The sequence below is a fragment of the Euleptes europaea genome, chromosome 20 (genome assembly GCF_029931775.1).
Source record: "Euleptes europaea isolate rEulEur1 chromosome 20, rEulEur1.hap1, whole genome shotgun sequence".
NCBI classification, from domain to species: domain Eukaryota; kingdom Metazoa; phylum Chordata; class Lepidosauria; order Squamata; family Sphaerodactylidae; genus Euleptes; species Euleptes europaea.
Genome location: NC_079331.1, coordinates 3,370,674 through 3,394,455, shown reverse-complemented (window position 1 = coordinate 3,394,455; position 23,782 = coordinate 3,370,674). Strand labels below are relative to the sequence as shown.

The window sequence follows — 23,782 nt, the reverse complement described above, 5'->3', positions numbered from 1 at the left end:
TTAGCGCAAGCTGTTTACTATATGGCATTAAAACTGTCGAGTGCCATCTGCATTTGTGTCGGAGTTACAGCACGGTCCGACCAGTAAGATTTAAAACCCAAGACTCAAAAGGAGCTCCGCACTGAATGTCTTCAGCTTTCAGCTTTTGGCTTAAAATAGTGACTCGGTTGGGGTAGAGATCCCCCCCGCCAGCGCCCTTACACTGCAATCCTATGCAGAGTTTCTCCAGTCTAAGCCCATTTAAAAGAGCCCCGTGGCACAGAGTGTTAAGCTGCAGTACTGAGGTCCAAGCTCTGCCCACGACCTGAGTTCGATCCCAACGGAAGTCGGTTTCAGGTCGCCGGCTCAAGGTCGACTCAGCCTTCCATCCTTACGAGGTCGGTAAAATGAGTACCCAGCTTGCTGGGGGTAAAGGGAAGACGACTGGGAAAGGCACTGGCAAACTGGTAAACAAGGTCTGCCTAGTAAAAGTCGGGATGTGACGTCACCCCATGGGTCAGGAACGACCCGGTGCTTGCACAGGGGACCTTTGCCTTTACCTTTAAGCCCATTTAAAATCAATGGGTTAAAAGAAAACTTTTAAAAAGACATACATAAAGACAAAACTAGAACAACACTGTAGGCGGATTTACACACAAGCTTCTATAAATGGTTTCCAAATATCTGGAGATCAGTTGTGATACCAGGAGTAATACCAGGAGATCGCAAACCCCCAACTAGAGGTTGGCACCCCTAGCAGGAAAGGAATGCTGGAATTTGGCATCATCCCTAGGCTTCCATGATGGGGAGGGGCCGTGGCTCAGTGGCAGAGCCTCTGCTTGGCATGCAGAAGGTCCCAGGTTCAATCCCCGGCATCTCCAGTTAAAGGGACTAAGAAAGCAGGTGATGTGAAAGACCTCTGCCTGAGACCCTGGAGAGCGACTGCCAGCCTGAGCAGACAAAGCTGACTTTGATGGATCCAGGGTCTGATTCAGTGTAAGGCAGCTTCATGTGAGGGGAGGGGCCGTGGCTCAGTGGAACAGCCTCTGCTTGGCATGCAGAAGGTCCCAGGTTCAATCCCCGGCATCTCCAGTTAAAGGGACTAGGCGAGCAGGTGATGGGAAAGTCCTCTGCCTGAGACCCTGGAGAGCCGCTGCCGGTCTGAGTAGACAATACTGACTTTGATGGACCCAAGGGTCTGATTCACTATAAGGCAGCTTCATGTGTTCATTTGGCTTGGCTGCGCTCAGGTTGCAGGTCATCAACCCAGTGGTTAGAGTGTTGGTCTAGGATCCGGGAGACCCAGGTTCGAATCCCCACTCTGCCTTGGAAGCTTGCTGGGTGACCTTGGGCCAGTCACACTCTCTCAGCCTAGCCTACCTCACAGGGTTGTTGAGAGGATAAAACGGAGGAGAGGATAACAATGGAAGATGCTTTGGGTCCCCATTGAGGAGAAAGGCAGGGCATAAATATCTAAATAAATAAAAATCAGGCCTCATAATTGAGTAATCTGCCTTTTAAGTGTTAACTCACAGGGTTAATACTTTGGGGAGGGGCCATGGCTCAGTGGTAGAGCCTCTGCTTGGCATGCAGAAGGTCCCAGGTTCAATCCCCAGCACTTCCAGTCAAAGGGACCAGGCAAGTAGGTGATATGAAAGACTTCTGCCTGAGACCCTGGAGAGCCGCTGCCAGCCTGAATAGACAATACTGACTTTGATGGACCAAAGGTCTGATTCAGTAGAAGGCAGCTTCATGTGTTCAACTGTTCCTAAAATGTCTTTCCCCCCACCCATAAGAACAGGGAAATATAAAAGGAGAATAATTTTCACCATAGGCATTAAATAATAGACCAATGTTGTTTCTTTGGAGAAGTGAATTTGATCGTGAGCCTTATCAGCAGAGAGACTTTGGGCAATCCAGCCTGATATGCTTCTAATCGGTTATTACAGTTTAATCATTTTCAGCTGAAAAAAGGACTACCCGTTATGGCTCTAAAGAGAGATGTAATTGAAGCAAACGCGTAGACTTTAAAAATACTGCTATATTCCAATTTTATGCTCGAGATGGCATGAACTGTAAGCCGCAAACATATTGAAATTCCTTTCGCAGTCTGTTGTGGGCAAGTGGGAGGTTGAAGAAATGCAATTTTAATGTTTTCAAAGCTCACCCCCCACCACCAAGTTGCCAGCTCTGGGTTGGGAAATACCTGGAGATTTGGGGGATGGAGGCTGGGGAGGGCGGGGTTTAGGAAAGGAAGGGACCACCCTCCAAATCAGGCATTTTCTCCAGGGCAACTGATCTCTATAATCTGGGGATAAATTGTAATTCTGGGAGATCTCCAGGCCCACCTGGTGGTTGGCAACCCTATCCCCCATGGCTAAACACAAAATTTGTAAAGAGTTTTATCCCACTTGGCTGCCAATTGAAAACTCCATTGGATAGATGGGGGCACCTCCTTTAGGGGCCCATAAAATTGGACCCCCTGACCCAAACTTCACCAAACTTTCTTTCTTAGGAGCAGCTTATGCTATTTGGTGCCTCTACCTTGAAAAGCAGCCCCGCCTAGAGACACACCCCCCCAAATTCCCCATAGACTTTAATGGAGCTGAAAATGTTCAGATATCCAAAAAAAGCTGGAAAAAAAATTATCTGTATGGGTAGGGTTGCCAACCTCCAGGTAGTAGCTGGAGATCTCCTGCTATTACAATTGATCTCCAGCCGATAGAGATCAGTTCGCCTGGAGAAATTGGCAGCTTTGGCCATTGGACTCAATGGCATTGAAGTCCCTCCCCTCCCCAAACCCCGCCTTCCTCAGGCTCAGCCCCAAAAACCTCCCGCCGGTGGCGAAGAGGGACCTGGCAACCCTATGTATGGGTATTTGGCTTTTTTTCGGCTTTTCCAAAAATATTTGGGTCTAATAAACCCGCATACGAAAAATAGTGGGGGGAAATGATGCACACCTCTAATTATTAGTAGAAAATCAAATTAACCATTTTGTTTCTTTTGTCAGTATTGGACGGACTATTATTTACAATGGAACGTGTCTGATTACCCTGGCGTGAAGAATGTACGGTTTCCTGATGGCCAGATATGGAAGCCCGATATCCTTCTATATAACAGGTAGGCATATACAGGAGAGCTCGAGAGCGATTGTTTCTTCTGTGTGTTGGAAGAAAAGGGAAAGAGTAGCCAACGGACAAACACTTCGTTGTGGTGCCGACAAAGCCCTGGATACAACAAGACGTGAGCAGAAAAAAAAAAAGGCAGTTCCCCTCGCTCAAGATTTTGTGCAACACCTAGCACTTCCTATATATTGTAGGGATCCGAAATTGGGGGCATGATCATGCGCAAACAGAGATGCGAGTGGGAATACCATAAGTCCGATTTAGCAATGGCGGCTGCCGTGGTCTTTTTCTAGCCCCTCTGCTTGCGCAAGAGGTCTAGGGCAAGTGGACATTTTGTATTATACCCTGTTGAGGTCCCTGTCATCCCCAGACCCTCCCCTCTCCAGGCTATGCCCCCAAATCATTAGGTATTTCCCCCCCTGGAGTTGGCAACCATAAAAACATTAACAAATCCTGGGATCTTATCCAAGACCTATTACACATGCGTTAAACTGTGTTTGAATGTGCTACAGTGCATTCCTTAGCAGAGTTAGCCCCTTTTAAGACTGTTGGAGTCACTGGGCTCAGAAGGATGCGACCCTGCTACACTTGCCAACCTCCAGGCAGGGCCTGGAGATCTCCAGATTTACTATTGATCCCTAGACTACAGAGACCAGTTCCCCTGGAGAAAACAGCAGCTTCAGAGAGGTGACTCTAGGGCATCACATCTCCGCTGAGGTCCCTCCCCAGACTCCAGACCCAAATCTCCAGGAATTTCCCAACCTGGAGATGGCAACCCGAGGCCCTGCTCAAGATTGTACTGCTAACACGTGAAAAGTGATCCTTGCAAAAGAGAACAAACTTGCCCCTTAATGGCACAATATTATTACTGTTATAATAACACTTTCATCAGAGCCTTAATTACAAAGGCACATTTCATTACGGAAAGAGGACGTGAAAGAAAGCACTTAATTTTTTTTTATTCTACATAATTCAAATCTATCCCAGAAACGTTGCTCTTTTAATGGCAAAAGCAGCCGTTGCCTGAAGAGACTTAACAGGGACTAATAAATATGGATCTCATTTGTGAACTAGGAAATCTCATTAGCCCTTAATAATGCGCTCCACAAAAACAATTTGTGGAATGGTCCCAATATGGAAGCAGGTGAGATTATAAAATTTTGCTATTTAAATGGACAGGGCTAGCTGAAAACCAAGCATAATGTTGGGCACCATTTTTTTTAGAGGGTTAAGTATCCACTCAAATTTCAGCCCCCTTTTGATGGCGCACGCTCTGCAGTCCAAGCTCTGCTCACAACCTGAGTTCGATCCCGACGGAAGTCTGTTTCAGGTAGCCAGCTCATGGTCGGCTCAGCCTTCCATCCTTCCGAGGTCGGTAAAACGAGGACCCGGCTTGCTGGGTGTCAAGGGAAGATGACTGGGGAAGGCGCTGGCAAATATAGTCTGCCTAGAAAACGTCGGGATGTGACATCACCCCATGGGTCAGGAATGACCCGGTGCTTGCACAGGGGACCTTTACCTTTTTTTTTGATGGCACATCTGATTTAAGGCTTTGTTTTTTTAGTAATTTTGCATTAATTTTCATTTTGTGTTCCACTCCATTTTGTTAATATTTACTTAATTTAGTCATTTACTTCGTTTAGACCCCTCTTCCTTTGGAGAGCCAGCGTGGAGTAGCGGTTAAGAGCGGCGGACTCTAATCTGGAGAACCAGGCTTCATTCCCTTCTCCACATGAGCGGCGGACTCTAATCTGGTGAACCGGGTTGGTTTCCCCACTCCTCCACATGAAGCCAGATGGGTGACCTTGGGCTAGTCACAGTTCTCTCCGAACTCACTCAGCCCCACCTACCTCACAAGGTGTCTGTTAGGAGAGGAAGGGAAGGCGATTGTAAGCTGGTTTGATTCTCCTTAAAAGATAGAGAAAATCATCTTATAAAAACCAACTCTTCTTGTATCCTGCCTGAGACCTGGAGGTAGAGTTCCCAAATTGGCAGCACAGCTGTAAGGGACTCTCCTTTCACGAACCCCAAAGTTTGGTGAAGATTGGGTCAGGGGGTCCACTTTTATGGGGTCTGGAAGGGGTCAACCCCCTGCCATAGAGAAACATTGCAAACTTTGCAATGTTTTCCTATGGGGAATGGGGGCGACCCCTTCTGGACCCCATAAAAGTGGACTCCCTGGCCCAATCTTCACCAAACTTCAGGGTTCATGCAAATCGAGTCCCTTCAAGCTATGCTGCAAATTTGGGAATGCTACCTCCAAAAATGCCCTCACAGAAGCTTCAACACCCCCCCCCCCAATAGAGTACAGTGATCCTATTTCATATGTACTGGGAATTGCCAAGCCAATTTACCCTTCACTGGTTTCAATGGGCCCATGTGAAGCAATGGGAGGACAGGTCTAAAAGTTCTAGTGGAAAAGCAGAAAGGTATGTGAGTAAGCAAAGGCCGATGCCTCCCTCCCCAAAAACCCACGCAAGCCCTACACAACCAGACATCAACCCAGTCCAGCAGCACAACAAATCACATAGAGAAGTCTAAGGCCAAATATGCAAGGTCAATTTTGATGTTCGCTCAAAGATCTTTTTTTTAAAATGCGACCTTTAAAATGCCTTTTCACGGTCCCGACGCAAAAGGAGAAATTCCACCCCCACACACACACACACACACTCGCCCACTCCTTTGTTCCTTCCATTAGCAACCGCCGTTTGCATAGCTAATGAGCAGCTATGATTTTGCACGCTTCCTTGAGGGGATTCTTCGAGGCGGGGGCCGAGCAAACACAAAAGGCCACGTTAAAGGGGCCCTTAAGAAATGCGAAGCAGGTATGTGCCGGCTTCGCTGTCACTTCCTGAATGACTGTTCAGTGTGAAAAACTCGGAAAAAAAAATATGCGGGGCATTTCAGCCCGGAATGCAGTGCTAATTACCGAGCATAAATGGCCTAACGGAGCCAAGAGTCTTTACACAAACCCTGAAACACAACAAAATCAAAAGTGTGGGGCACTTTTGCCATCCCATACGAAACCACAATCCGACACTGTGCGCAAGGAGGAGGCCAAACACCAGCACCCAGGCATACTCTGGCGGCACCCCCCCGACAAAACCCATGCCCAGCCACACAGTGCCAGGTACCTGGAGGTCTGGGGGCACCGCTGCCAGCCCAGAAGTGGTGCCAAGCCAATGCGACGCACAGGGCAAAACCCGACAACAACCAGGTGCTCAACAAAGATACATACCCACACTTTTCCCTTGGAAAGAAGGCCTCAGAAAGTGAGAGGGAAGAGGTCTGTCATGCACCCAGATCCTCCTCTCTCTGCAGTCTCGAATACCATCACAAAAATGGAAGCAGGGCCTCCCCCCAAAAAATAATAAAATCACCCCCTCAAACTAGCAACCCCCCACCCTCCAACAGGCCAAGGCCTGCTGGCTTAAGCAAAGTTTAGAAAATAAACCCCAAATACAACAACTGGTTTAAAAGGAAAACGATGATATGCTCTCAAACCTTTCGGTGTCTTCTCCTCCAGGCAGCAGGCAGGCAGGAATCCAACCCAAGCAGCAGGTAGTAATCCAGCCGGTCAGGATGAGGTGCCAGGGTCCAGGAACGCAGAGGGAGGATCCGGCAGCAGGCGCTAAAGCCAAGCTTTGCCATCAAACTCTCTCAGACCTCTGAGGAATGGCCCTCCCCAAACCCTGACCTCCTCAGGCTCTGCCCCCAAAACTCCTGATGGTGGTAAGGAGGGACCTGGCAACCCTGAACCTAGCACTTCTCCTACACTCTTGATGAGTGTACTCCTCTTCCTGCGTCCCGGAGTTACAACTGGCAATGTCAAACCCAAGAATCCACAGCAAACCCCAAACCCGACACCAACCAACTTGGGCAAAGAACGCAACCTCGCAAGACCAAACACAACCAGCTTCAGAATCAAAGCCAAAACAGGGCAAGCTGATACCAAGCACTGGGAAGACACAGAGACACAGCAAAATTAAAGAAAAATAGTCCCGGGTCCCTTAAAACATTGGCTCTTGATATTCTCGTTTACTCCTGAATATTTCCTCAACTTTTCGGACCCATTGCCCGGTTTCCTGGAAAATCCCAGCCACCAGCCAGCCAGCCAAACATATCCAGAAAATATTGATAAGGTATTGATATCTGGATGCACAGCTAGTGGTTGCAGTGGTTAAGAGCAGTGGTTTGGAGCGGTGGAGTCTGATCTGGAGAACCGGGTTTGATTCCCCACTCCTCTGCATGAGCGGCGGAGGCTAATCTGGTGAGCTGGATTTGTTTCCCCACTCCTACACACAAAGCCAGCTGGGTGACCTTGGGCAAGTCACAGCTCTCTCAGCCTCACCTACCTCACAGGGTTTCTGTTGTGGGGAAGGGAAGGGAAGTGTTCTGCCAAGGAAGAGGTTCTTTAAGATTTGGAGGCAATGAAAATACTAGTAGGTGGAGAAAAGGCAATGCTTTACTTATAAAGTAACACAACATTCTGCTTATCAGCTTATAACCCACAATACAAAGTAATAACACTTTACATGAGTCTCTCTCTCCTCCTTGGCTGCAGGGGCTCCATGTGCAGCATCCAGAGAGATCCCAGGGTCAATAGTCTGGTCACACAGCATCCAGGCTGATCTGTGTAGAAGCCCATCATTTGTCTCCTTTCTTGGGTTTTTCACTTAGGCCAGGTACTTTGGGTTGATTCAGGGCACCTGGCCCACAGCCCTGCCTTCCTGATCATGCACACCAGCTGCTGCATGAGTCAGCATAGACTGCCTAATCAACTAGTGAGTACATCTGGCACTCCCCAGTGGTAGTGGTAACACTACAGAAACGAACTAAACCAGCATTCATTACAGAAAACTATACTTTCATATAGGGAATATGGAGGGATATGTGACATGTCAACCTAAAACTCCTCGTACAATATTCTTCCGCGTACTGCCACTACAGGAAGGCGGTTCGATTCTCCCTTAAGTGGTAGAGAAAGTCGGTATATAAAAACCAACCCTTCTTCTTCTTCTTCTATTTCTGTTAGCACTGTGGAGGATGGTAGAAGTAATTATTTCAAGTGTTTCCCATGTTTATCTGTACAGCATAGATGAAAGAACCCCAGTATCGGGCATATGAGTCAGAGGGAAGCAGCAGTAGTTCTGTACAAAGCCCCGATGTACAAAATTCTTGACTCACAGAGACCTGCTTGCGGGGAGCCAAGAAACTCCGAAGTGATATATTTTTTATCTACAAAAACGACATGCAAATCACTAAAGAGCGCTCGCGGTCCCCTCTCAGGCATTCCTCGGCCTCCCGCCGCGTCTGCTGGCAAATTGCCGCTCAAAATGGCCTTTCGCCTCCACGGCTGCTGGCGCCCATTTATTTTGCAAAGCAGGCCACTGGGTGCGTGTGTGGGAACTGATATTTATGTGCGGGAGAGAAGGGCTCGCCTGGTGACCGTAGCGGAGAGGAGGATTAAGCTCGACAGCATGTTTGAATATTCCCAGGTCACTTGTCATTTTGTTTTTGCCCTCTTGTTCGACTCGACTCGTTCGATTCCCGTTGACAGAGTCGGTGGCGGTCGTGGAATGCCACGTACCATTCTCAGCTGAAAACCAGCCGCTTAAGCTTGTGGATTGTTTCCGGTTGCTGCAGGGGTAACAGTCAACCACAGCCTGCGGGACTCAGGACCTCCCTAGCCAAACGCAGCCTGCTGTCCATAATCACAGAATCAGTTATGCCTGGCAGTACCTTATAAGAACATAACATAAGAACATAAGAAAGGCCCTGCTGGATCAGACCAAGGCCCATCAAGTCCAGCAGTCTGTTCGCACAGTGGCCAACCAGGGTGCCTCTAGGAAGCCCCCAAACAAGACAACTGCAGCAGCATTGTCCCACCTGTGTTCCACAGCACCTAATATAATGGGCATGCTCCTCTGATCCTGGCGAGGATAGGGGTGCATCATGACTAGTATCCATTTTGACTAGTAGCCATGGATAGCCCCATCATCCATAAGAACATAAGAAAGGCCATGCTGGATCAGACCCAGGCCCATCAAGTCCAGCAGTCTGTTCACACAGTGACCAACCAGGGGCCTCCAGGAAGCCCACAAGCAAGACGACTGCAGAAGCATTGTCCTGCCTGTGTTCCACAGCACCTAAGATAATAGGCATGCTCTTCTGATCCTACAGAGAACAGGTCTGCATCAATGACTAGTATCCATTTTGACTAATAGCCATGGATAGCCCCATCATCCATAAGAACATAAGAAAGGATATTCTGGATCAGACCAAGGCCCATCCAGTCCAGCAGTCTGTTCACACAGTGGCCAACCAGGGGTCTCTAGGAAGCCCACCATCAAGACGACTATAGCACCATCCTGCCTGTGTTCCACAGCACCTAATACAATGGGCATGCTCCTCTGATCCTGGAGAGAATAGGTATGCATTATGACTAGTATCCATTTTGACTAGTAGCCCTCCCCTCCATGAACAGGTCCACTCCCCTCTTAAAGCCTTCCAAGTTGGCAGCCATCACATCCTGGGGCAGGGAGTTCCACCATTTAACTATGCGTTGTGTGAAGAAACACGTCCTTTTATCTGTTTTGAATCTCTCACCTTCCAGCTTCAGCAGATGACCCCTTGTTCTAGTATTATGAGAGAGGGAAAAAAGTTTCTCCCTGTCCACTCTCTCCAAACCACGCATAATTTTATAGACCTCGATCATGTCTCCCTTATCCTTGGTATGCCCAGGTTTATAGCATTCACCAAAAACCATGGCTGGTGCCAGACGCTGCACCATGCATCTTCTTTGCCCCCAGGAGCATGTCCCATTGACTGAGCACGTCCCGCTGAACTCATCAGGATGTAGTTGCAAGTCATAATGTGTCAAAGATCAGAAAGGAAACTGCCCGAAGCGATGGCCCAAAACCAGGGTCCCTGATTGTTTATCCTTTCAGGGCAGGATCTCAAGGCCTAGATCCTGCCCCCAAAAGATAAACAATCAGGGACCCTGGTTTTGGGCCATGCCTTTCTGTGGTCAGCTTGTGTAGCAGAGATTCCTGATTTCTCCCACTGTTTTTTTTATGAATGGCAGCAAAGCAACTGCTTTGGTGCTTCGGTGGAGGTTTCAGTTCTCTTTGCCATACGTCTGTTGATGAAACGCCTCCCTGCTGACTACAGAGAAACCAGCATCCCCGCCTCCCCCTTCGAGAGCATCTCGTTTTTGTTTCAAAGACAAATGAAGTGGCCGATATGTCAGCTCCAGTTGCGCTTCCCCTCCTCCCGCCGGTCCGCCAGATGATTAATGTGCCCGTCGCAGGTGCGATTGACTCATAATATTGCTTTAGCCATCCACCCAAAGACGGGGCTCCTGTCTCAACCACCTGAGTGCTTCTTCTATCAGTCCTGCCAAAGCCAGTTGCTTACCACGTGCGTCACGAGTCTCTCTCTCTCTGTGGTGCACTGAATGTTAAATTGTTTGGGCTGAACCCTGCACGGCAGTTCATTGTGCCAAATGCATCTGTCTGTCAAGCTCGGTCATTGTTTTCAGCAAAAGCATCAGAGTCATGACTTGAGACATGCATATATCAAAAGGGGGAACTAGCTGATGCCCCACCTTCTGGGAACATTATAAATAAGAACATAAGAAAGGCCCTGCTGGATCAGACCCAGGCCCATCAAGTCCAGCAGTCTGTTCACACAGTGGCCAACCAGGTGCCTCTAGGAAGCCCCCAAACAAGATGACTGCAGCAGCACCATCCTGCCTGTGTTCCACAGCACCTAATACACTAGGCATGCTATGCACCATGACTAGTATCCATTTTGACTAGTAGCCATGGATAGCCCTCTCCTCCATGAACATGCCCACTCCCTTCTTTAAGCCTTCTGATTTGGCAGCCATCATCACACCCTGGGGCAGGGAGTTCCACCATTTAACTATGCGCTCTGTGAAGAAATACTTGCTTTTATCTGTTTTGAATCTCTCACCCTCCAGCTTCAGCAGATGACCCCGTGTTCTGGTATTATGAGAGAGGAAAGCTTCTCCCTGTCCACTCTCTCCATGTGTGTGTAAAGTGCCGTCAAGTTGAAGCCAACTTATGGCGAGCCCTTTTGGGGTTTTCAAGGCAAGAGACTAACAGAGGTGGTTTGCTAGTGCCTTCCTCTGCACAACAACCCTGGTATTCCTTGGTGGTCTCCCATCCAAATACTAACCAGGGCTGACCCTGCTTAGTTTCTGAGATCTGACGAGATCAGGCTAGTCTGAGCCATCCAGGTCAGGGCCCTCTCTCCATACCATGGATAATTTTATAGACCTCTATCATGTCTCCCCTTAACCGCCTTCTTTCCAGGCTAAACAGCCCTGAGCGTTTTAACAGTGGGGCTGAGAGAGCTCGAAGAGAGCTGTGACTAGCCCAAGGTCACCCAGCTGGCTTCATGAGTAGGAGTGGGGAAACAAATCCAGTTCACCAGATCAGAGTCCACTGCTCCAAACCACCGCTCTTAACCACTATACTATGCAGGGCATGCCAGAACTTTCTTGGGCATCTGCCCAGCTTTCCAGAAAGTGGGATGGGTCATTATGGAGCGCCGACCCAATGCTTGCAAACTCAAGGAAAGCGTTGAGAAGAGAATTACGTCTGGTTGTCCCTCGGAGGCTAGCTTTCCCAGGTGGCAGACGCAGCTGTAGCCTTCCGCCTTCTCCGGCGGCTGATTTCATATGTGAGTCTTGCCGAGAAAGTGACAAATATATTAAGCACGCCATTGGCAGCCCTTCTGCGCACAACTTGAGAAACCAGAGAGCGACAGCTGGGGAAGTTGATTCCTTTGGAATTTAGCTCTCAGCTCCGTTTGCAAACTGTTCATAAATCAATCCCGGTGTTCTCTGAAATGGTTTTGTTATGTGCGTGCTCGATAAATATGGACTGTTTCCCTAAGTTTCTTCTTGGGGGAAAGATGGCATCCAAAACTGAGCATTACGCTTTTCAAACCATGGTATCAGTAGAATGTAACCATCAGTTGAAAGATGGGAGAGAACTCTCTTTTTTATGAGCTCCTTATCACCCCCTGCCACATGCTAAGGTTATTGCATGAGATCTTACTCCAAATTTCTTCTTAATATGAAGTTGAATTCATAGAATAATAGAATCATAGGGTTGGAAGGGACCACCAGGGTCATCTAGTCCAACCCCCTGCACAATGCAGGAAATTCCAAACTGCCTCCCCCCGCCACACCCCCAGTAACCCCTACTCCTTGCCCAGAAGATGGCCAAGATGCCCTCCCTCTCATCATCTGCTTAAGGTCATTACATTGCTGACAGATGGCCATCTAACCTCTTCTGAAAAACCTCCAGGGAAGGAGAGCTCACCACCTCCGGAGGAAGCCTGTTCCACTGAGGAACCGCTCTAACTGTTGGAAAATTCTTCCTAATGTCTAGACAAAAACTCTTTCGATTTAATTTCAACCCGTCGGTTCTGGTCCGACCTTCTGGGGCAACAGAAAACAACTCAGCACCCTCTTCTATATGACAGCCCTTCAAGTACTTGAACATGGTTATCATATCCCCTCTCAGTCTTCTCCTCTTCAGGCTAAACATACCTGGTTGGTCCTGAAAAGTGGATCTTACTCTACACTCAGACTTTCAAAAATTAAAAGCCGTCCTGATGTTCAACATGGTTCTCAACTCCAGAAAGCTGCTACTTAACAACAAAATCCGGGTTTCTTTGTTTTAATTTTTCCTTCCTTCCAGTGCGGATGAACGCTTTGACGCAACATTCCATACCAACGTTTTGGTGAATTCTTCAGGCTACTGTCAGTATCTCCCTCCAGGTAAGAAGCAGATGTCAGCAACAAATCAATTGTGTAGGCTGCTGAGAAATTTGACGGTTAGAAAGGGTGCTGAGAAATTTGACGGAAATGTGATTGCCAGTTGAGCTTACTGGGAGCAAACTGATTGTTTGCACTCGACTTGGATCCCTGTTTGGTTTACCTCTGTGTTTTGTTAAAAGTTCGAACGAGATGCCGGGGAACACAATTTTCAGTCCAACCAATAGCCCCTCAGAATGCTTTCTCCGCAGAAGCTGCTTTGTGAAAACAGAGGTGGAGCTGAACAGGAGATGTGTGCATGTGACTTTTTCGTTTGTCGCGGCACTCCCAAAACGAGATACTAAATTATGGGTTGAACTAGGTTTATTAATAGCAGAGCGGAATATTATTAAGCGTTCAGTGTTAATGTGGGTGATAGTGGAGGGCAGATCCGCTGGCTGTTAGCATTTCTGGCAGCCCACCCCTGGCTCCAAACTCAGCCGGCCAGAAAACAGTGGCAAAAGCGGACAAATGTCACCTTCTCCCTCCGTGTGCCATAAAGCAAGCTGATAAGCGGTAGATTTGGGATGGACAAAAGGAAATTCTTTACACGAAGAATTATTAAAATGTTGATGAGCTGCCAGAGGAGTTAGCGATGGGCACAGAGTCAGACACAGATGCCTTTCAAAGGGGATTAGACAGATTCGTCGAAGAGTGGTCCTTCAGTGGCTACCAGCCACAGAAGATACAACAGAGAGCCTTGTGGTATTTAGAAGACTAACAAAGATGTGGTGGCGTCAGCAGTTGTGGCCCAGATGAATCTGACCACGTAGATGCTGGCTCAAGAAAACTTTGCTATGATAGATAGGTTAGCCCACAAGACTTCGTTGTATTGAATGAAGGGATTTTACTTGCGGCCAAAGACCAATAAATACACACTACATGTAACACAGCATTTCAAATAAAATAGGATATAAAAACTTATCAAAATTTAAATCAAATTGCCGCATAGTAATTGGACTATTCCTAGAAACAAAACAGCCAGCAGGTTTCTCCACTTTTGAAATCCAGTAGTTTAAGCTCAACTTTATCTGCATCTTTGCTTTTTAATTTTCTACATCCTTTAATCTCCGCAACGCAAAATTTGGCAACCTGTCTTGTGGTTGAAGGGTTTTCGTCCGCCAGTAGTTTTTCCAAATTTATATTTGTTAGAATAACCAGATAGATTTTCCAATTGTGGGGATAACATGGCGAGTATTTATGGCAACCCATCATCCCGCTGGGATTCTTCAAAAGACTTAGTTAACAGAATGTCATCAGTCAGTGAATAGCAATATCAATACCTCAATTTTCGATTTGGTATATTAAAGACGCTTCCAAAGAGATAATTGACTGTCCGTGTCAGAGGGTGAAGCGTTTTCCTCTGAGCTGTGATCTCTAGAAAGCAAGTTGCTGTGAAACATCTATCTCTTTTTCCTTAAACTTTCACCTTAGGGATATTCAAGAGCTCCTGCGAAATCGACGTGCGCTGGTTTCCCTTTGACGTCCAGAAGTGCAAATTGAAATTTGGATCCTGGACTTATGGTGGATGGTCTTTGGACCTACAAATGCAAGAAGCGGATATATCGGGCTACATCTCAAATGGCGAATGGGATTTAGTAGGTACGCTTTAGGGATTGCCTTCGTCAACATGGCTGCCGCACTCTAGCGAGAGAGATTTGCTTGTGCTCAAATGCCTCCCAAGCTAAGTCAGGGTACCACAGGGTACCACAGGTGCTGTGGCTCAGTGGTAGAGCATCTGCTTGGCAGGCAGACGGTCCCAGGTTCAATCCCCGGCATCTCCAGTTAAAGGGACTCGGCAAGTAGGTGATGTGAAAGACCTCTGCCCGAGACCCTGGAGAGCCGCTGCCGGCCTGAGTAGACAATACTGACTTTGATGGACCAAGGGTCTGATTCAGTATAAGGCAGCTTCATGTGTTCATGTGTGTGTTGGATGAATCTTCCAAGGTGAAGTCACATCCTTTTACTACTATTGTACGTGGCTAGTTGCGTACAACAAAAAGCATGTGGAGGTCATAGCCTTGTTCCCGTATGTTTCTGTTTCTTGGTTTGCAAAAAATAAATAAAATTAAATTAAAAAAAAGTATTTACAGGATAGATGAGGCAGCACAATTTTTTTCAAGCTGATGCCCTTCTGCAGAAGCACAAGGGAGAAGCTGGTTCTTTTAGATGACTTTGGCAGAATAAAACCAAGACGACATTCAGAACTTCTGAAAAGAGGCCTCGGGGAGAGATTTTTCCAAAACTGTCTAAGGGGTTTAGGAACACAAGTGGGCCTTTCTTGACTAAAGCACCTGATGGATTAGCAAAATCTCTGCTAATGCTCTTTTAAATTGCTTGTGTTAGAAACTATTAATCCCCATAAGCGTGAATTCGGGTTTAGGCCCTTACCTTATGCTTAAAAGGTATTACTGACCCATTACTGACATCACAACATAACATTTACTAGGCAGGCTATGTTTACGGGGTGGATTGCCAGTGCCTTCCCCAGTAGTCTTCCCTTTACCCCCAGCAAGCTGGGTCCTCATTTTACTGACCTCGGAAGGATGGAAGGCTGAGTCAACCTTGAGCCGGCTACCTGAAACCGACTTCTGTCGGGATCGAACTCAGGTCGTGAGCAGAGCTTTTGACTGCAGTACTGCAGCTTACCCCTCTGTGCCACGGGGCTCTGTTAACTTATGACTGCACGTTTTAATTGGACTATCTGCACTGCAAATAGGTACTGTCATGGAAGGGGGTAATAAAATGTGGAAATTGTCCCCAAGTACCTTCAGAAAGGAGAACATCTTCACTTGACAATAAATAACCAGTAGAAAAGTAGATGGGAGGAACACCTTCCTAGATTTTATAGTAATTCTTGGCCATCTTCTGGGCATGGAGTAGTGGTCACTGGGGGTGTTGGGGGGAGGTAGTTGTGAATTTCCTGCATTGTGCAGGGGTTGGACTAGATGACCCTGGTGGTCCCTTCCAACTCTATGATTCTATGATTCTAAATGACTCGTTCTATCAGAACAATCCTGAGCATCCTCCAGCTGAACACTAAGGCCAGAGAGATACCAGAATCCTGCTCCAGAATAAAAACCCCTCCCCTTTCTTTCATCCTACCCACACAGGAGTCCCTGGGAAAAGAACGGAGTCGTTCTATGACTGCTGCAAAGAGCCGTACCCAGATGTGACTTTTACCGTGACGATGCGACGCAGGACTCTGTACTACGGACTCAACCTCCTCATCCCGTGCGTGCTGATCTCCGCTCTGGCCCTCCTGGTTTTCCTGCTCCCGGCAGATTCAGGGGAGAAAATCTCATTAGGTAAATTCTAAGTCTAAGGACAGTTTAAATGCCTGGAGATCTCCTGCTATTACAACTGATCTCCAGCTGATAGAGATCAGTTCACCTGGAGAAAATGGCTGCTTTGGCAGTTGGACTCTATGGCATGGAAGTCCCTCCCCTCCCCAAACCCCGCCCTCCTCAGGCTCTGCCCCAAAAACCTCCCACTGGTGGCAAAGAGGGACCTGGCAACCCTACACTCCACCGATCCGATGATTCCAGGAAGTGAGACAGGCCGGCTGATCTATAACAGTTTTGGATCCTTCCCCCCAAGGATCTTAGGGCAGTATATCTAGCTCTCCTCCTTTTATCCTCACAACAACCCTAAGAGGTAGCCTAGGCTGAGAGGTTGTGATTGGCCCAAGGTCACTCGAGCAAGCTCTCATGGTTGAGGGGAATATTGAAGCTAGGTCTTCCCAGGCTGAGTCCAACGCTCTAATCACTATACAACACTGTTTCTCTGCACCCCTGGGGCAAGGAATAATGGCAGAGATATCTCAAGCCAAGAATTCTGGGGTTTTTTTTTAGCTTTCTCCTGGACTTTAAAAAAAATGATTAATTTCTCACATTGCCTGGTAATATTATCTGGTAGTATTTCATTATGATTAACTTCTCATCTGCTCACCTAATATTATCACCACCATAAATTCTAATCACACCATAGCTCATTACTTTCAATTTCGCTCTTCTGCAATGTAAAGAAACCCCTCTTAAAGGAAAGAATACCAAATCCAGGAGGCCGTTTGGCAGAGAAGGATTTCAAAAGTGTTCCGCCAAAAACGAACACATAAATAAATGCAGAATTCCTGAGCCACAGTCCCTCCCCACTCCTCATTCTGCAAATTTTCCCATTACCTAAGTATCTGCTCTGTAAAGCTTTCTTTTTGGCACAAGGTTTACGAGCAGCTACAGAAAGGCCTTCGGTGTAAAGGATGCCGCTGGAACCAGTGGTGCCTTTTTCCGCTCCAAATTGGCATGGCACAAGTGATGAGCAATGCAAAATGGAGAGCCAGGGGTTGGCTTTTGCAACGCTGCAGAAAAAAACAACCACCTTGAGCTCTTTCCAAACAAACATTCCACTGGAAGATGCCAGCGAGGACGATGATAACTTTTTGCTTAAATTCCTTTTGGCTTTTCTGTGCCCCCAGTGGGATTCTAAAGATGGCTGTGAAATAAATATTTTATGGATACTGGTTGCCGTATGACGCGAAATGACCGGCTGGGTTGTTCATGCAGGCATTTCTCTACAAGCAAGCTGGAACTCTGTTCGAGTTGTATCTGGATGCTGGCCGCAGCAATTCTTGTAACCAAGATGGCTGGGGAAACATTGCAAGAATTGCATGAGTGTATTTTGGAGCCTGGGTGGCTAGAGGAACATCTGAATAACCCTATTCTGGGGACCCCTTCTTTTGACTAGTTCAGTGTGCGCCTAGAATATATTGGATTCTTGCTTGGCTTGTCATTGACTGCAGTCCCAGGATTTTGATCACAGGCTGTCTGGGATACCCAGGTTAAAATCCCCCAATGAGGAGGAGGAGTAGGAGTTGGTTTTTCTATGCTGAATTTCTCTACCTTTTAAGAAGAATCAAATCGTCTTACACAATCACTCAGCTGGATTTATGTGGAAGAGTAGGGAAAACGACCAGGTTCACCAGATTAGTGTCCGCCGCTCCTGTGGAGGAGTGGGGAATCAAACCCAGTTCTCCAGATCAGACTCCACCGCTTCAAACAACCGCTCTTAATCACTACACCACGCTGGCTCTCCAGCTTGCTGGGTGACTGCGGGCCAGTTGCTTACCTATCTCTCAGGGTTTTTCTGAGGAAAAATGGGAAGAAGAGATCATGCATATTGTCCGGAGCTCCAGGGAAGGAGGACAGGATAAAAATGTATTCAATTAATAAATAATAAATATCCCCCATCCTGTACCAATATATACGATTCTTTTTTGCCAAAGCTCAACGTGGGGAGTGACCCAAGGAAAAGAGTTAAACCCTCTTCCTTCTGTGCCTCCAACTGCCACCCCCCCAAATACTAGTTACAGTTTAAGAAACAGTGGGACTTTGCTTCACATATCACCCATTGCTGACTCTAGTTGAATTCCGAGTTAGTCAAATAATGCAACGAAACAAGAGAATACCCTGTTGGAAAGATATTTCTTGTGATATTTTGTCTCTCTTTTCCTCAGCACCAAGATCCTTTTGCCCTAATTCCATACTACATTATTTGTTTTTCAGGGATAACGGTTTTATTGTCTCTCACCGTTTTTATGCTCCTGGTGGCAGAAATTATGCCAGCCACTTCAGATTCGGTGCCATTAATAGGTAAGCAGAGGCAATATTTCTTTTCCACTCGCTCGTTTGATTTCAGACAGGCAGCGCAGCCGCGCAATAACGCCGGTTTGGCGGTGGGTATTTTGCGTCGTTTGACCAGGCTGAGGACAGCATTGAAAATCAAAACAATCGAGTAAAATCTCAACCATAAGGGCAATATTTTTCAGCAGCACAAACACAGCAAAGTAAAAAATCATTAGAGTCCAACGAGATTATCGGGGTATGAGCTTTCGTGACGCAAAGCTCCCTTCGTCAGGTATCTGATTGGTTTCATGATTGGATTCACGAGTCCTTTATTATATTGTAGAAGTTATGTTCTTAACTCCAGGGCTCAGTAGGTGAGCATCTGCTTTTCATGCAGAAGGTCCCAGGTTCAATGCCTGACATCTCCAGTGAAAAGGATCAGGCAGGAGATAATATGAAACAATTCTGCCTGGGACCCTGAAAAACCACTGCCAGTCTGAGTAGACAAAACTGATCTTGATAGACCAGTGGAATGGCCTGATTCAGAATAAGGCCTGTTCATGGGTGTAAAAGCATGTCAGGTAGCCCAGACCCTGGAAGATTCAGTGCCAGATGGAATGCATGGGGGTTAGGCTAAATGAGCTCATGTTCCCACTCAGAAGAAAACAGCTTTAATAGCTGTTGAGTTGAACTATCTCAGTTTTCAGGAGCCAACACTGCACCGACATCTATAGCACAGCAAAAATCTATGTATAAAAACTCAGGATTTTGCAATGATTGTCAACAGTGTTAGGGGAAAAAATGCTTCTTTTCCCAACATTTTGATACCCCTTGTAATGTTCCGGGTTCATTTATATTGCTATCACTGGATCTCTTTATTGAGCTGTATACTGACTTCACCTGCCCTTGGGGGAGTCATCCCATAGGTAATTCTGATCAGCTATGCACCCCATTGCGATGTCATTTTGTTCAGGATGTGACCCCTGGCTGGCTGGTCTCTTCAGGAAAGGGAAGCAGCAGTCAGGGGAAATCACTGGAGTGAAGCAAGACAGCCAGGGAGAAACAGTGAACCCAACAATTTATGTCCGACTGAAGTGGTTCTTTGCGACCCCAGCATTGTCACCGGGGGAGGTGTGGGACAGCCGTAGGCAATGTGCAGGCAATTCTTGAAACAAAATAAAATAAAGCAGAAATCTCTTCTTTTTCTTTATGTCCTCGTTGCCTTTCTTTCGTTCTTTGTCACAGCGCAATATTTTGCCAGCACCATGATTATCGTCGGCCTTTCCGTCGTCGTCACTGTGATCGTTCTGCAGTATCACCACCATGATCCAGATGGGGGCAAAATGCCAAAATGGGTAAGGGCCAAACACAGCTTGTTTCTTCTGGATCAGCTCTCATATCAGAGTTCTGTCATAGGAGCAGGTGATCTGTTTTTGTTCCCAAAATACTGTGTCAACGGGGAAGAGAAGGAAAATTGTTTTGACATGGATGCCGTAATTACATGCACACACCTGCAACTGATCTGAGTATAAGCTCTGCCCATGGAGCTTTGTTAAACCACGTGAGAAGTGAGGGGAGCCAGCATGGTGTAGTGGTTAAGAGTGGTGGTTTGGAGTGGTGGAGTCGGATCTGGAGAACCTGGTTTGATTCCCCCACTCCTCCACATGAGCAGCGGTGGCTAAGCTGGTGAACTGGATAGTAGTCGTGAATTTCCTTCATTGTGCAGGGGGTTGGACTAGATGACCCTAGGGATCCCTTCCAACTCTATGATTCTACGAACATGGAGGAGGGAGGAGCAATGAGCTTAGGCTAGGTAAGTCTGGGAGAATATACATTCCAAGTGGCCTATTGTATGTAAAAACAGTTGTCCCCATGTTTCCCAGACCAGAATCATCCTTCTCAACTGGTGCGCCTGGTTCCTACGGATGAAAAGGCCCGGGGAGGATAAAGTACGTCCAGCATGCCAGCACAAACGGCGGTGTAGCTTATCAAGCGTTGAGATGAACACCGTGAGCGGACAGCAATCCAGCAATGGGAACATGCTCTACATTGGATTCAGAGGGCTGGAAGGGGTCCATTGCACTCCGACTACTGATTCTGGGGTGATCTGCGGGAGGATGACCTGCTCCACCCCAGATGAGGACAACCTTCTTCACAGCGGACATCCGTCGGAAACCGACCCGGACCTGACTAAGATCCTGGAGGAGGTCCGCTACATCGCCAACCGCTTCCGAGACCAGGACGAGGCGGAAGCCATTTGCAACGAGTGGAAGTTTGCGGCTTCTGTGGTGGACCGCCTCTGCTTGATGGCCTTTTCGGTCTTCACGATCATTTGTACAATCGGCATTTTAATGTCCGCGCCCAATTTTGTAGAGGCAGTTTCTAAAGATTTCGCTTGATCTGCGCTCCTGAGCTTGCAGAATGTCAGCACTCAAAGGGGGAAAAAAATTGTTACATAGCAATAGCGTATATGGGGCACTTTGCATATACAAGATGCGTGGATGCAACATTTCGAGGGGTGTGGTATTAGGCAGTATAACGAAAATAGGACAGTATAACGAAAATAGCCCTAGCAGTTCCCAGGGCTGTGTGTATAGTCCAAAAATCTTTCATGCACCCACCAAATTTGGTGTCCGGAATAAATTATTTAAATTAAGTCAATTTGCATCTTCTTTGCATTATTTATTTTGCTTCCGATAGAACTCTCCCTAGAAGCTAAAACGACTAAACTGAGGCTATTGTCCTTTGAGCACATTACGAGAAGGCAAGAGTAACTGGAAAAGACAAGAATGCTAAGAAAAATTGAAGACACCAGGAAAAGAAGGAGACCCAACGTGAGATGGATCGACTCAGTCAAGGGAGCCACGGCCCTAAATGTGCAAGATCTGAGCAAGGCTGTTAGCGAGCGGATGTCTTGGAGTTCATGAATTCATAGGGTCGCCATAAGCTGGAAGGGACTTGATGGCACTTCACACACGCACAGGTTTCTAATTAATTCCAATTTTTTTGAAGGTAAGGACTGGATGGTAAAACAGGCAAGCTCACAATGTGCTCCAAACAAGAGGGCAGAATTTGAACGCGGCGCAAGGGGCTGCCACCGGTCAATCACTGATGGTACGGTTCTTCGCGAAGAGACATGGATGGCTTCCTTCATTGTACTCCCACAACAACCCTGCTTGATAGACTAGGCCAGGGGTCCCCAAGGTGGTGTTTCCTGGTGCCCACCACAAGTTCTTAGAAGGTTGGTGGGGCCACATGGGACTTTTGCCCAGGAAGGCTTCTAATTGGCTGCTGGGGATTTGATTGGTTGGGCAGATTTTTAAAAACGTTGCTTTGTTAGCAGTTGCCACCACAGCACAAGGATCTTCACCGTGTGCCTGAAGGTAAGCTATTTTGTGGCTGCGCCCACCACGCCGTGTTAGAACGCCCAAGACGCCCGCAAGGCTCAAAAAGATTGGGGAGCTCTGGGTTAGGTGGAGGGAAAGCGATTTAAGACAAACTCACCCCACGAGCTTCAAGGAAGAGTGGATTTGAACTCAGGTCTCCCAGATCCAAATTGAAGACTCTCGTTAGGACACGACACACTGGCTCGCACGCTAGGGTTGCCATGTTAAATGACGGGTCGTTGGTGATATCGGATATACCTAGCAAGCTGTGGTAGAGGAGAAAGATTATGTACAACATTTCATGCCAATAATGTATATTCTTTCCTCTGGGGTTCTTTTTGTATTGTCTCGGCTGTATGAAATACGAAAAAGCATTTTGCAAACAATGGGCTTGAAGGGGGGGGCTAAGTGTAATGATGCCAAGAATCTATAATGTTGACATTTTTGAAAAAGCTTAAAACCATCTTAGAGGATCATATTTAATATTTAAAACTGTATGTTATTTGATACAGGAAAACAATATCGCAGGATGACTTCTGAAACATGTAACGATTGTTCCAATTCCCTTTGTGCTGAATGCAGCTGAAGAGATTAATCTTCTTATAGACGCAGCTGCTCCACTTTTTCTAGTCTGTAATAAAAAGAACCCCCAAAACCCACACAAAGTCTTATTTTGTGGGGAGGGGGCTTGTTCCGTTATTATTTGCCCACGTCCTTCGGAACAAAAGCGCAAGACTCAAATTGCTGAGTTACAAGAGAGATGATAACTTTATTAAACAGCTGATCTACAGGAAGAAAATCCTACTTAAGAATTTCCTATCCCTTCATTTCCCAGAAAGGGCTGCTTTATGCTTTAGGTTCCCTCTGGCCTCCGACATTCAATCAACCCTACCCTAGCTCAGATTTCCACCCACGAACTGAGAAGGCTCTCCCCTTTCATAGAATCATATTGGAAGGGACCACCAGGGTCATCTAGTCCAACCCCCTGCACAATGCAGGAAATTCCACAACTACATCCCCCCCACACCCCCAGTATCCCCTACTCCATGCCCAGAAGATGGCCAAGATGCCTTCCCTCTCATTGTCTGCCTAAGGTCATAGGATCAGCATTGCTGACAATCTTCATCTGCCTAAGGTCATAGAATCAGCATTGCTGACAGATGGCCATCTAGCCTCTGCTTAAAAACCTCCAGGGAAGGAGCACTTACCACCTCCCGAGGAAGCCTGTTCATTGACTAGAGATCTTTCATTGACTAGACATCTAAATATGCACTGGGAAGGTACCAGCAGCACATCTATCTATGCAGGTTGTCTGGACTTAGAATTCGATGCTCCTATTTGACACCAAGCAAGCCCCCTTCACCATTTCCCGTTGGGTCTGACAGCCCTAAGGGATAGGGTTGAGTAAACCTCACAACAGCAACAAAAACAACCACCTAAAAACAGGGAGGCTTGATCACTCGCTGGCTCAGTTTGTGCTGTTCGCCAGTGTCAACCAGACAGCCAATTATTTGTTGAGTCACTTGAACATTTCAGAACAATTCAGATGTGTTCATTACCATGATTAGACTGTTTTCTCACAGCTGCAGATGCCACCAGTTGTTAAAAGGCACATCATTTAAAGGGGGAATAAAAGTTTGAGACTTTTGAGTTGGGACTTACTACTTTAGTGTCTCTGTGTGTCTTTGGCGTCTGCCCAGCAATGTAGCTCATCTTGAAACCTGTTCACTGATTACTTTACAAATAGATGCTGTGACTACACAGGCATAAAAAAGGTGACACAGTGCAAGCAATGGTCAGTTTAATGATCTAGCC

The 23,782-nt window shown here is 46.9% G+C and overlaps 1 protein-coding gene across 1 annotated transcript in view; it reads left to right on the top strand.

The window, feature by feature from the left end:
* Positions 1-21,023, top strand: part of CHRFAM7A (CHRNA7 (exons 5-10) and FAM7A (exons A-E) fusion) — a 51,360-nt gene extending 30,337 nt beyond the window's left edge. The window contains exons 6-12 of the mRNA XM_056866033.1: positions 2,990-3,099; positions 12,845-12,924; positions 14,395-14,562; positions 16,074-16,268; positions 18,522-18,608; positions 19,827-19,936; positions 20,465-21,023. Coding sequence (XP_056722011.1) covers positions 2,990-3,099; positions 12,845-12,924; positions 14,395-14,562; positions 16,074-16,268; positions 18,522-18,608; positions 19,827-19,936; positions 20,465-20,980 — 1,266 coding nt within the window. The 3' untranslated portion in view covers positions 20,981-21,023. The remainder of the gene's footprint in view (positions 1-2,989; positions 3,100-12,844; positions 12,925-14,394; positions 14,563-16,073; positions 16,269-18,521; positions 18,609-19,826; positions 19,937-20,464) is intronic.
* Positions 21,024-23,782: the final 2,759 nt, after the last annotated feature.